Source organism: Mytilus galloprovincialis, chromosome 2 (genome assembly GCF_965363235.1).
Source record: "Mytilus galloprovincialis chromosome 2, xbMytGall1.hap1.1, whole genome shotgun sequence".
NCBI lineage: Eukaryota > Metazoa > Mollusca > Bivalvia > Mytilida > Mytilidae > Mytilus > Mytilus galloprovincialis.
The window spans coordinates 110,754,558-110,768,581 of NC_134839.1; the positions used below are offsets into that span (position 1 = coordinate 110,754,558).

At 32.6% G+C, this 14,024-nt stretch overlaps 1 protein-coding gene across 3 annotated transcripts in view; it reads right to left on the minus strand.

Moving 5' to 3' along the window:
* Positions 1 to 14,024, minus strand: part of LOC143065364 (insulin-like growth factor 2 mRNA-binding protein 2) — a 78,759-nt gene that overhangs the window by 15,890 nt on the left and 48,845 nt on the right. Inside the window, exons 4-9 of one of the 3 annotated variants that reach the window (XM_076238895.1) lie at positions 10,888 to 10,994; positions 9,963 to 10,017; positions 8,145 to 8,294; positions 6,945 to 7,031; positions 6,389 to 6,428; positions 3,357 to 3,451 (exon numbers count right to left, since the gene is read on the minus strand). In XM_076238895.1, coding sequence (XP_076095010.1) covers positions 3,357 to 3,451; positions 6,389 to 6,428; positions 6,945 to 7,031; positions 8,145 to 8,294; positions 9,963 to 10,017; positions 10,888 to 10,994 — 534 coding nt within the window. Of the gene's footprint in view, positions 1 to 3,356; positions 3,452 to 6,388; positions 6,429 to 6,455; positions 6,496 to 6,944; positions 7,032 to 8,144; positions 8,295 to 9,962; positions 10,018 to 10,887; positions 10,995 to 14,024 lie in introns of all 3 variants that reach the window. The other 2 variants (XM_076238896.1, XM_076238897.1) reach the window with 2 other exon arrangements.

Below are 14,024 nucleotides of genomic sequence, written 5' to 3' on the forward strand. Positions count from 1 at the left end.
ATAGTTTACGACGACAGACGACGGACGACGACGGACGCCAAGTGATGGCATAAGCTCACTTGTCCCTTCGGGACAGGTGAGCTAATAATGTCATCATAATAATAAAAGACTGTGACATACAAATACATCGATCTGAAACTAGAATGTCGATCCCCTTGCCATATTCACCCGGATTTATTTTAGCTTTACCAAGCTAAGCAAGAGTTGTGTCCCTTAGATTGTCGAACTTCCGGTGTTCGTTTGAGTCGAACTATGTGTATCTCGAAATATTTCTCTAGTCCGGCTGACTTCGACATAACGAGAGTCGACTGTATCTAAAAGAAGAGAAGTAGAAGTAATTCCATATAAATAAAATGTATAAAAGCTAATAGGAACTGGAATAACTGGTCTCCAAACCCTTCAAACAAAATCTACTCGATCTACCATAGACCAATCTGGGGACAGAGGAAATATCAGTTTTTGAGATTTTGAATAATTTCCAAGAAATACCACAGCCAGTCCCCTCTAAAAGACCATCACCATCAGTACAGATTGATCTTGCATCTGATTCAGACTCCAGGATAAGCCTGTTCAGAAAGGTCCACTTTAAAGGTAGAAGAAAGTATAGAAGACTAATGATCATATATTCTCAAGATCAAAGGCATTTTCATTTTCAATATTCAGCAACAACCAATTAGCCAACAAAATTGTTCACATGTTAAGAAAATATAATACTAAAGAGAAGTTTAATACATGTCCAGACATATGGACCAGAAGTAACTTTTAAACAGACCACTTAAACAAGAATGAGTCCGCAGCACACGGATGCCCACAGACCAGAACACATAATGCCCCTCTACTATCACAGGTGGGGCATAAAAATTTCACTTGTGAAAATATGAAAATAAAGAAAGTAGCAAAACTGTACATGTATCTATGTAGAATATGTGTATGCATGTAGATGATATTTTGTTTTTTCCACTAATACTACAATGAACTAATTGGTCTCCCACTTTCCACAATACTCACATTGTTTACTTCCACTAAATGCAGTTTAAACTTCTGATTTTTACAATTTGTACAGAAACATATGCAATAGATTAACTTATAGCACAAAACACATTGATATTAAAATATGGGTATTTTTTCTGATTGGACTCCAATGAAATTATTAATCAGATTACTTAAAATTGAGAATGGAAATGGGGAATGTGCCAAAGAGAAAACAACCCGACCATTGAAAAAAACAACAGCAGAAGGTCACCAGCAGGTCTTCAATGTAGCGAGAAATTCCCGCACCCGGAGGCGTCCTTCAGCTGGCCCCTAAACAAATATATACTAGTTCAGTGATAATGAACGCCATACTAATTTCCAAATTGTACACAAGAAACTAAAATTAAAATAATACAAGACTAACAAAGGCCGGAGGCTCCTGACTAGGGACAGGCGCAAAAAATGCGGCGGGGTTAAACATGTTTGTGAGATCTTGTAATAATGTAACAATAAATATAAGGACTCAATACACCTTTGCTAAGTAGCCAACAAATTACATCTACAGACTCAAGTGCCTATTTTTTTAAATTAACACCCTACTTGATTGTTTTATTTGAAGTCCTACAGCTGCAATTTTGATTCCAATCGCAAGTTTGAATCTGCTTGGATTAGAATTAACAACTTCAAAACACTCAAGGTTGATCCCAAGGCCATTTATTTTTTATTAGTTAGTTTACAGATCCATCAACCTGATTTGGTCTAAAAGTGAAATAAAATTAAAATTTTGATTTAGTGTTGATTTTATTTCTCGACCTTTAATATTTTTTGAGAGCTGTTAATAAAGTCTTAGAAGTTCCAAAAATCTCTGTTCTGTGACAAACTAGAGGATCTTAAGAGCCTGTGTTGCTCACCTTGGTCTATGTGCATATTCAACAAAAGACACAGATGGATTAATGACAAAATTGTGTTTTGGTGATGGTGATGTGTTTGTAGATCTTACTTTACTGAACATTCTTGCTACTTACAATTATCTTCATCTTTAATGAACTTGGCCAATTAGTTACAGAGGAAAATATTTTGAAATTTACAAAAAATTAACTGTAGAGGGCTGCAACTCCTTAAGCGGTCAACTGACCATTTTGGTCATGTTGATTTATTTGTAGATCTTACTTTGCTGAACATTATTGCTGTTTACAGTTTATCTCTATCTACAATAATATTCAAGATAACCTAAAACGGCAAAATTTCTTTAAAAATTACCAATTCAGGGGCAGCAACCCAACAACCGATTGTCTGATTCGTCTGAAAATTGCAGGTCAGATAGATCTTAACTTCATGAACAATTTAACCTCTTTGTCAGATTTGCTCTAAATGCTTCGGTTTCAGAGTTATAAGCCAAAATCTACATTTTACCCCTGTGTTCTATTTTTAGCCATGGCAGCCATCTCGGTTGGTTGGCCGGGTCAGGCCACACATTTTTTATACTAGTTACCCCAATGATGATTGTGGCCAAGTATGGTTAAATTTTACCCAGTAGTATCAGGAGAAGATTTTTGTAAAAGATTACAAAAATTTACAGAAATTGGTAAAAAATGACTATAAAGGGCAATAACTCCTTAAGAGGTCAACTGATCATTTTGGTCATGTTGACTTATTTGTAGATCTTACTTTGCTGATCATTATTGCTGTTTACAGTTTATCTCTATCTATAATAAAATTCAAGATATTAACCAAAAACTGCAAAATTTCCTTAAAATTGCCAATTCAAGGACAGCAACCCAACAAACGATTGTCCAATTTGTCTGAAAATTTCAGGGCAGCTAGATCTTGACTTGATAAACAAATTAACCCCCATGTCAGATTTGCTCTAAATGCTTCGGTTTCAGAGTTATAAGCCAAAATCTACATTTTACCCTTTTGTTCTATTTTTAGCCATGCCGGCCATCTTGGTTGGTTGGCTGGGTCACGCCACACATTTTTTAAACTAGATACCCCAATGATGATTGTGGCTAAATTTGATTAAATTTGGCCCAGTAGTTTCAGGAGAAGATTTTTGTAAAAGTTAACGACGACGACGACGGCCGCCAAGTGATGAGAAAAGCTCACTTGGCCTTTTAGGCCAGGTGAGCTCAAAAAGCGTTTGTCGTCATCATGTGTTTCAACAAAACCTTATTGGTGACAAATGAAAGGAGAAAAAGAATAAGATTTGTTGTTTAAATAATACAATCAAAATAGTGTGAATTGTAAAGTGGAATTGATATGGCAGACTGGATCCTGTTACGAATTACACTGCTAATGACAAGTTTGTCTGTAGCTGTAGGAACTTGCATAATGGATGAAACGTGGAGATAATTGGTGAGCTGTTTTCTGACATTTAACCTTACCCTTTGTTCAATGACTGTGCTTCTGTTTGTACGACCTTGTAAATTTCTTTACATGCCTCTGTACAACTTTCTGGACTTCCTTTTATTGTGACTAACTGAAATGACAGATCATTAACTAATCCATTTAAAAGAATGAACAATATAACAAAGTCAAAGGCCTATCATATAAATTTAGGAAAACTTGCGTACAGTAATGAATATCTGAGGCTGTCTGAATTGTTATCAATTGTATATTAATCATTCCTTTTTATACAGGTAAACTTGCAATAAAGTTGTATGGAGTACATAAATAATACAAATTACTATTCAACAAATATTGTCACTGGAAAGTCAATAAGGAGTAAAATAATTTTATTCATCATGGAGAAACAATATCAATAGCTTCAAAAAATATTACGACTTAGCACCTTTTTAAATGAATTTTTTAATTACGTTTTTTAACATCAATATAAAAGGCAAAAATAACTGAATACTTCTGACACCACAAATTTATTTCAGAATAATTATCATATAACTTGGTTTAAATGCACCTAAGTCATAAAAACAAGACATCCAGTGCATAAATTAGGAATAATTCTGATGTAATTACATTGCTTTTATCCACCTTCTAACACTGTTGATTTGGTATGTTTAATTGGTTAACCATCTTGTGGTAAACTTGTACAAACTGTTCTATAAACAATTACATGGGACAGGAAAGGTAGGCACTTTGAACTATGGGTTCATGTTAAGACTATTTAGTACAGTCAAAATGAAAGTAAAATTCTGAAGTTGTGTTTACAGATGGTTATCATATATAGAAAGTGCCTCCCCCGAGTACAATGCAAGTTTAAATGGAACAGCTAAAATGTTAAATGTTAATATCTGTTTTGTCTTAAATATGCATGAAATACTTACCACAACAAAGTTCTAACAAATTGTTTCTTAATTATCATTCTAAACCAGATTAGTTAAGAAAATTAATTGAAGAAGGATCACAAAAGTTTGAGCTGTTTTACAAACTAAAATGGATGAAAGGGAATTATCCCACCCATCCAGCACAATTTTACAATGAGAGCTATTTTTTATTAAAGAGTTGACCAAACAAGAAAAACAGACATTAAAGATCATTGAACAATATATTAATGTCATGCGTGATGAGTTTAACATCAACCACCCTATTCTTCCACTGCATTTGTACAGCCAACCATAATATTTGATTATATGAAACTTCCAGATAGTGGACTGTGATAAACTTGTATGTAGATATCCCCTCAAATAAATTCACTCAGGCCACATTGATAAGAATGTATGTTTCCCCCTCCCCAGGTTTACCCTTTATAAATAGACAAGGAAGGCAGGCTCTTAAAAAAAAAAAAAATTTCAACTTGATGTCATAGAGTGGTCACATGAATAGTTTGACTTGTCTAGTCAAGGCCACTTATCACTTTGTGCTCAATTTGAGTGTATTTATTTAGATTATCAATCATTTTGCTTTTAAACACCAGTCAAAAATGAAAACTAATTATTTTCAGGAATAAAAACAGTTTCGATTTTAATGTGGTAAATAATGTTTTGACAGGGGTAGGGGCAGGGGAAACAAACATATTTTTTTAATTTTGGCCTCAGTAGAGTAGTAATGGCCTCAGTAGAGTAGTAATGGCCTCAGTAGAGCAGTAATGGCCTCAGTAGAGCAGTAATGGCCTCAGTAGAGTAGTAATGGCCTCAGTAGAGTAGTAATGGCCTCAGTAGAGCAGTAATGGCCTCAGTAGAGTAGTAATGGCCTCAGTAGAGCAGTAATAACAGTCTATTGATTCAGTTGAATTTGACAGCTTAAATAGTCTTGGGTAAACCCAACATAAAATTAAGCTAGAAAAAAATGTCTTATTTAACATGTTAAACAAGAATGTGTCCCCAGTACACAGATGCCCCACTCGCACCATCATTTTCTGTGTTCAGTGGAGAGTGAAATTGGGGTCAACTCTTATTTGGCATTACAATTAGAAAGATCATATCATAAGGAACATGTGTACTAAGTTTCAAGTTGATTGGACTTCAACAACTTCATTAAAAACTACCTTGACCAAAAACTTTAACCTGAAGCAGGACGAAAGGACCTAGACCAGAAAACATAATGCCCCTCTACTATCTTGGGTAGGGCAGAATAAAAATATGTTTAAAATCATGAAGAATTTCAGAGATACATCATCTTTCCCCTGGGACATAATAGGACAAGGTTAATTATACAAACTGTCAGGTACAGCTACTTCAAGAAGGACCAAATTTTACAAGCGAAGCGTCGATAATGCTGACATGAGCAAACAGCTTTTGTCACACATAGTTAATATAAAAACTTCTAGAATGGAAATTAATTTTGAATATGACTAGAGAAAAGATAACGAGGCTCAAGTTAGATGAAACAACAGGCTGACACGGTCCAAGTATAAACCTACATTTAGTTTGATGACAAAGGAGATATATATATAAATATGTATAAAGGTGATTGCTTTGGTTTTTCATGAACATTTTTTTTTGTCCTCCAAAAAAATCCACCAATCAAAAACATAATTCTTTCTTGGCTAAACCATGAAATACTAATGTTTTAGGAATATTTGAAACTGATAAAGTCAAATTACCCCCCCCCCCCCCAAAAAAAAAGACCTGACACTTTTATGTTAGGCTTGGAAACCATAACATAGTATACTTGGACCAATGTACACATGAAATACAGATATTTGCTGGTAAAGGTGTGAGTGAATCTAGTAGATATAGTTTTTAAAAGTCTTCCTACTGTGCTATACAGATAACAATACACAATGAGGTGCTAATGTCCAGTCTATTAATAGATACAATAAGAGTATTTGCAAAGCAAAGTTATAGAAAAAGTATTATATACAAATGTATGTACAAATTTCATTTATATCATCAGAGCTAATTTTTAAATGCTGTTTTTCAAATTCACAAAAACATTAAATAATAATAATGAATGTTGTACATACATTGTAAAGGATAAAGCAGTATATAGGTAGTGGTGATATATATTTGTCACTTACTGTGTCTGATGACAAGTGTTCTCTCTTATGTATATCAACTCTGAAAATGTAAGCAAAATCAACTTACTGTTTCTGAGGAAATGTTTTCTCTCCTATGTATATCAACTCTGAAATTAAGGAAAAAGTCAGAGGACTAGTAATAATCAGATCTCTTACTGAGTAGGTTTTATGGTGGTTCTATCCATTCAAGAACTACGAAATCAACATTACAGGATGTTCTTTTTCAGTTTTAAACTGGTACAACTCACATAAGATGATGCTGTTGATGTTTCTTATGTGACATGTCTTTAAATTTGTGTTCAGATTAATGATTTGTTTCAATATTTATTGCTCAAGGTGTCTAGATCGTTCTTAAAATATGAGACTCTTTGATGCACCGCTGAAGACTTTCTTGAAACTGTCAATATGAAGTACAGAAATTAAAGCAGAGTTATTTCAATATACTTATTGCTTTAAATTAAATAACAGTGCATTAACTCCTTTTCAACAAGAATCTAGTTTTCTAAAGAGAAGTCGATAAATAGTATTATTTTGCCTTGCAGGTGATTTACTATACCTTGCCCTAGTCTGAGTTGTAATACCATGAATTGTCTGCCCTTGTCTTCCTATAACTGCTCCAACAAACTCACTACCAACCAACATTCTAACATAAATAAAGAAGACATGATGGTTACAACAGTACAAATGTTTCTATTAATTATGTCATAATTAATCATTCAACATTACAATCTAATATTAACATGGTTTCAACGCCTAAATAACTCCTTTACAAATAGTTTAATGCACTGTTCTGATAAAACATGTATAACAATAAGTCGCATTTTCTATTCAGGAGATATGTGCAAAAATCCTGTTAGGTTCATTATCATTTGCCATCAATTTCATCTGGAAACAAAATATTGTGGGTCTATTAATTTATCTTCTTCAAAAATCTGTTTGGAAGAAAATATATCAAAGTTATTGCTAAAGTCACATACTGAAATGTAGAACAATACACAAAGTCTTATTATTTTATGAACCATGGTCATCATACTAGCCTACTTTCACCTTTTCTGGCTGACCTGTGTTAAATTGTTTAAATTTTGTATCGTCTTATCTTACTATTTATTGTTAAATGACAACAAAAATCATATGATAACCAACATACTTTTTTTATTGTTTTATTCAAGTTCCGCTTCCAGAACAGTGATACTAATATGGACCCTACTTTGAATGAGACCAAAATACTCAGATTTTAAATGTGCTTATTCTCCATTAAAGATTTTATATGGTCACAGCTTTTCTATTAAAGTATGCAAAGCAAACCTTTGATTAACTTGCTTGCTATGTTTGTTTGGATGTTTGTAAAAAAGAAGTAGGTAGTCTGTTTATTATATACTGGAATTTGATTGGGCAATAAATTTTAACTTCCTTTCAAGGAGGTTAAGTTCCACATTGTACATGTATGTTGATTTTTGTTGTCCAATCAAATCCCAGTACACATTAAACAGAGTGAAATACGCCTACCTTTTGTTTGCAAACATCCAAATCAAGCATGTTTATCAAAGTTTTGTTTTGCATGCTTTTATAGAAAAGCTGTAAATGTTTACATTTATTATTGTTTAGATGCATATTAGCTAGGTGTAATATTTTGTGGTGCAGATATCATGGTGTACCTCATAGCAAATTCTGGTTGCCTGTTCTGCTGTTTATATATTTATTATTGTTAACATGATTGATAGGTGTAATATATTGTGGAGCAGATGACATGGGGTACCTCATAGGAAATTCTGGTTGCCTGTTTTGTTGTTGATTCTGACCATTCATTCTCCTTCTGTTGTTATTGTTCATTGGGGGTCTGTTGTTAGCAAAATCTACTTTCAGCATTCTATCTTGGAATTCAAAACCATTCAAACCAGCAACAGCTCTGTAAAAAGAAAAAAAAAATGTTCATTCAATAACAGTGCTCAAACAAGCATTTATCATGAAACTTACCAGTACTTGATTACTATATCATATCACCAACTCTCATTAACAGTCAAACATATAAAAACAAGCAACAAAAGCAATAGTCTCCCCTTGCAAAGTGTAGTGAAATGCTGTCGACCTATACAGAAAGAAGTTTCAAGAAGTTGTGAATAAGGGTTAATGAATCTTTTCTTTTAATAAATCTTTAATTGCATGTATTCTGTATCTTGCACAAAGGCCATTTTTATCTGGATTATATTTATTGTTTCCACAACAGTTAAGTGTGTAAATAATATCGTATAAAATGCTTGCAACAAGTCTGTGATTAATTAATTATAGAATAACTAATTGAGGAATTCAAATAGAGAAAAAAATTTATTGAGTGACCGAACAACACATAATTCACGAATGCGCGTAGCGTTGTTCGGTCACGAGTTGAATATTTTTCGATATTTGAATTCTTTAACAAGTTATTCTTTTTATTACATTGGCAAATGGCTTTTTTTGAAAGGAATTAATGTAAAACATGTAAGGAACTAGATCTTTTTTCTACGCATTCACAATTTGTTTTGATCCAATGTTACTGGCGTCTTGACAACACCTATTGTTGTATGACGTCAGAGAGTGAAATAACCACGTTTATTTCACATGTAAAATTATCGGTTTTTATTTAACTGGGAAATCAATGTAATTTATTGCAACCAATGTAATAATGAAATATAAATAACCAGGTGCCAAAAAAATTAGTGGGTTTTTCTTTATTTTAACCCTGATACTATATACCAACTATTTCACAATGGAACAGGCTTTTTTTCTAAATCTGATTAAATATTGAATTAACAAAAAAAAAGTAGCTGAATTTGAGAAACTAGGACATGATTGATCTCGATTGCAGCTGCATGGTCAGCTTAAACCATTGCATGTCAATGTCCATTGAAATCAGTATATTTAGGTAATTAACAATAGAAATTACTTCCTGTTTAATTACATGCAATGAATTTCAGATGCCATTATGATTCAAATAACATGTAATGGACTTAAATTTATCAGAGATACATTTTTTTGAAGACTGAGGGATGCAATCAAAATCACAAGGCAATATTAATTAACTTTACAGATAATTAAAGGTGTTAACTTCTCTCATGCTATTTTAAGCGAGTTTGCAACAGGCAAGAATGTTTCTCACTTCACATGGTGTGGCTAGACCGAATTATATGTTATCACACATATCCATGTAATGTTGCAACCTAATAAAAATATTCTGAGTTTGCACTTGAAACCTAAATGACTGACGGACTGACTGACTGGTAAAAAAGGTCAGGAGACAGATAATAGGTATATATTGTTTTGCCTTGTACTAAAAGATTAATATGTTAAGTGTTTGAACACATCTCATTTTCTATAAGAAATAAGTTCCTGCAATATTTCCTATTCATATATTATATAACATAGAAACACAGGTTTGGTATTAAATGCATCTCATCTTTCCCCCTTATTCATTATATTTGCACACACCAATAGATTAATTAAATCTTGTATGATTTTGTGATATTTTATTTAGGCCTTTCAAGCTAAGCCTTTTGTGATTTAGTTATGTTAATATTGCTCCTTCACACAATATACCTACTGTTGAGCTTGTTCTGGAGTCTCAAATGTAACATAAACCAGAGCTTCTGCACCAACTAAAACAGAATAAAGAAGATTATACCTCTTTAAACTCCCCTAAAAATAGGCATTTTATTTAGAAAAGTATCTTAGATTCATGTTATTTTAGTTGTAAATTTTAACTCTTGAATTATGAACAGGCTCACCATGGTTATTTCTAAAAGTAAAGACTATTCCATTAAAATAGATGGGGGCATAACAACATACCACCACAAATGACTCAAAATCCATGTCCAACATTTAACTTTCTTTCCTAACCTTCCATTTTAATGGAATAGTCCTCATGTAAAAAGTAAAGAATATCTGTGCAAAACATTTGAAAGTGCAGAAGATATTTGATGGTGAATAACAATTTTGTATGTTAGTCTATATTTCAATGGCAAGCATCATGACAATCAAAAAGTTGAACAAAAAAAATTCAATATGTGCAGTATGAATTGCTTAACAGGCAAAATAGTTTGAATATGTTGATAAATTTTTTAGCTGAGACTAATAAGTGAATTTTTGTGGCTTAAAAGAACAAGGTTGTCACAGAGTTTATTGCTTTACATTCACAAACATTAACATTCAACCTAGACTTTATTCTGTTAGCCAAATGATTTTATAATTATTGTGAGTAAACATCTTATCTATTCTCATACTTTTATTCCTGACAGAAGCCTGCACATGGAATGTCATTTCATAATTCAGTTCAAATTTTTCTTAGACATGTAAAGTGATTTGCTGAAGTTCTTCTTTTGCTATTTATCAATGTATATAAAAGAAATTTCAGCCTGTATCTTAGTTAAAAAAAATAAAATTAAAAATATTTAGTGTTGGCACTCAAAATAAGGATCAGTAAGGAAGCCCTAAGCACATACCTTTGTTTATTTTGTGGCCTTATTTACCTTGTTCACATTTCACTACATTTCCAAAAGGAGAGACAAGACTTTCTGTTTCTTCACGTGTCACATGAGAAGGCAAGTTTCTGATCTGTATTTTGTTGGATGGCCTCCTTAAAATCAAACAAAAAACCCTCGTAATAAAATTGTAAAATAAAGGCTCACCTCAATATTGATTTACATTTTTTTTTAATAATTCTCCCCAGACCAATCATATCCAACAAAATAGCTTAATTTTTTTCTTATCATTTCACGTCAGAACAAATATGCAAAGACTCCACTAGTTTCTATTGAGTCAACATTTCTTTTAAATATAACTTGTTTCAACCCCCAATAATAGTTTCATATGTATATGTAGCCAAGATACAACAGACTGATTGGAATATCTGCTTGATACATGATTTTGACAGAAAGTTGCCTCCAAAAGTCTGCCAATTTCCATGTTTTCTACATAGACTGGTCTCTGATGTCCCAAATCCCAACAACTTGAAATTCAGGGTCATAAACATTTTTCAACCTTCTATTCATACCAGAGAAGTCACTACATAAACAGCTGTGACACCAGTTTTACTGTCTAAACTATTACATGTAGTGTATATGAGATGGAAGGGAATTCAGGGTCCCACTCCGACTCCCTTAGTGTAAAAATTTATCAACTGATTGTTGCTTGCTGAAGGTCCAATCTAATGCAAATTTTTGCAAAGGTTTTCTGTCACCAGTATATACAATGTACCCAGTCAACCCATAAAATTGCCAAAAAATTGAAAGTTTAATTCTTGGTTCTATCAAGACTTATTATTACTGATACAGAACGTCATTGTTGTCATCAATTCACAAGTCATTGTCACAGAATTATACGACTTTTCAAACTTTCTTTTTCTCTTTTTACTTTCTCTCCTCTTTGTTCACCTACGAAAGCTAGTATTATATTGTATAAACTGTTTGTTTTTTATGCATGTCCATTATATTATACTATTACATTTGTATTGTAACTTTATATTGTATTATGGAGAAGACTTCATAAGTATGATTTACTTGTGTCTAATCCATTTTGCTTTAATTCAGCAAATAAAATATGTTTAAACTAAACTTATTGAATGCCTTCTTTTTACCTCTATTGTTCTTTTAATTTGGAGTGATTATTGCCTAAGTAATTATGTTAATACAAGTATAGATTCCAGTCATGTCAGTCCGCCTACAATTCATCCTCAAAATGTATTGATGAAAAAGTTTTACCATTTGGTACCATTAGTGACCAGCTGATGACTTGTTTCCAAAACACAAAATAGCAATACAAAAACATTTACCCGACATGAAACTCTGTAACAGTAAATGACTCATTGCGCAAATTAAAATCCTGTCTGCTAGTTTTGCATTGTGTACAAGTTCCATCAAATTTTGATGAGACAAAATTAAAGAGTGGACACAAAAAACAAAGCATTTTTCAGGTTATAAAGAGGTAGAACTCTGAAGAGACTCAGGTTACACTGAATAATATTTAGGTTTGCCAAAACTCTACCCAAAGGTTGGGACAGTGGGTAGGTAGGTAAGCATTTTCTTTACTTTTTTTTACAGAGAAAGAAATTAAAGTATCAGATGTTTATTTGTCTTCATGCCAAACTGATTAAAAAAAAATCTTCCTTTTAATCAGGGCAATAAAAGATTTTAAGTAGGCAACTTTTTTCTGTGTAGGTAGGGTTAGGGCAAACAAACTTTTTCTTTTTTATGGCCTCACTGCCCAAATTCAAACTATAGAGTTTTAATTCTCAGCCTTATGGACAAGTTTTATAAAATGAAGACAAGTGTTTGGCACTGTGGAAAAAAATTTGTAAGGTTTCCGCGAAACCCAGAGTCTCGCATACTTTAGCTGAAAATCGCAGACTCAACAAAAATTTTCCTCTAGATACTATCATTTGATTGTATGAAGCTTCTATCCAAGTTTGGTAAAAATCTAGGCTCGACAAAAATGGGACAGAGGAAAGGACAGTTAAGGGTAAAACTTACTGCCCCTTCGTCTAATTGCAGGGGCATAAAATTAACCAAAATCAAGTGATTTCAGTATGTCCTAATCTATGAATGTACGCATGTGATTTACCAAATGAATAAGATTATGTGTTGGTGTAGATCTAACTCAGGCCTAAAATAAATATTGTTTATTTCCCCAATCCTGAACCCACCTTGTAAAAAGGATCTCATAAAATCAAAACTAATTCAATTATTATTTTATTCATTGCCAATTTCAGGCTTGCCTGATAGCCAGATATTGTTTCAGCTTTGGGAAAAAAATAAAATTATTTCCCTACCTATCTACCCACACCTGGCTTGAATAGGTCGGGATTGAGGAAACAAACAATATATTAATTTAGGCACGATAGCACACAATTTTGTTGATTTTTTTCTTATTTAATTGAACTTCCATTTCTTTTTGTCTTCTTAAAGCAGCAGGAAGCACCCAAAGGTCTCATTTAGTGCAACATTTTAAATTAAAATAAATTGGTCAACAATTTTACTTAACTACATGTACTTGAGTAAAGCTAGAGAGAGATTAGTTTGATAAAGTTTCTTAACAGTGGTACCTATTTACATTTAGAAATAAATTGTTATTCAGTCTGAATTTATAATGACTTGGGGAAAAAAAAAGACTTCACAGTCAAGTCACAACTATAAACAAAGAATAAGATGCTACAATGGAATACATTTTCAATGATTTTGGTAAGTTACGTATTAGTATAATATCAACTATGTACTTGCTGGTCTTATAAGATCAGCGAACTAAACAAGTAGCAGACATTGAAACTCCACAAGGGCACCAAACAATGTTTCATGCAATTTTTTTTTGTTTTATTTGTTTTTTTTTTAACCAACAGACAGTGATACTGAAAGAATACTTTCACCTAATCAGGTAACTGTTACGTTATATTTAAGTGTAAAATGTAGATACAATGTACATGTACTCGGTTTTCTGCATATACATGTACATTGTACAGCTAGTACATTGTAGCTACATTTGTATATTTAAACAATAATTTGTCCCAAGTACAGCGATGACCCAATCATTTTTTCTGTTCAGTGGACCGTGAAAAAGGGGTCAAACCTATAATTTGGAATTAATCATAGGGAACATGTCTACCAAGTTTCAAGAC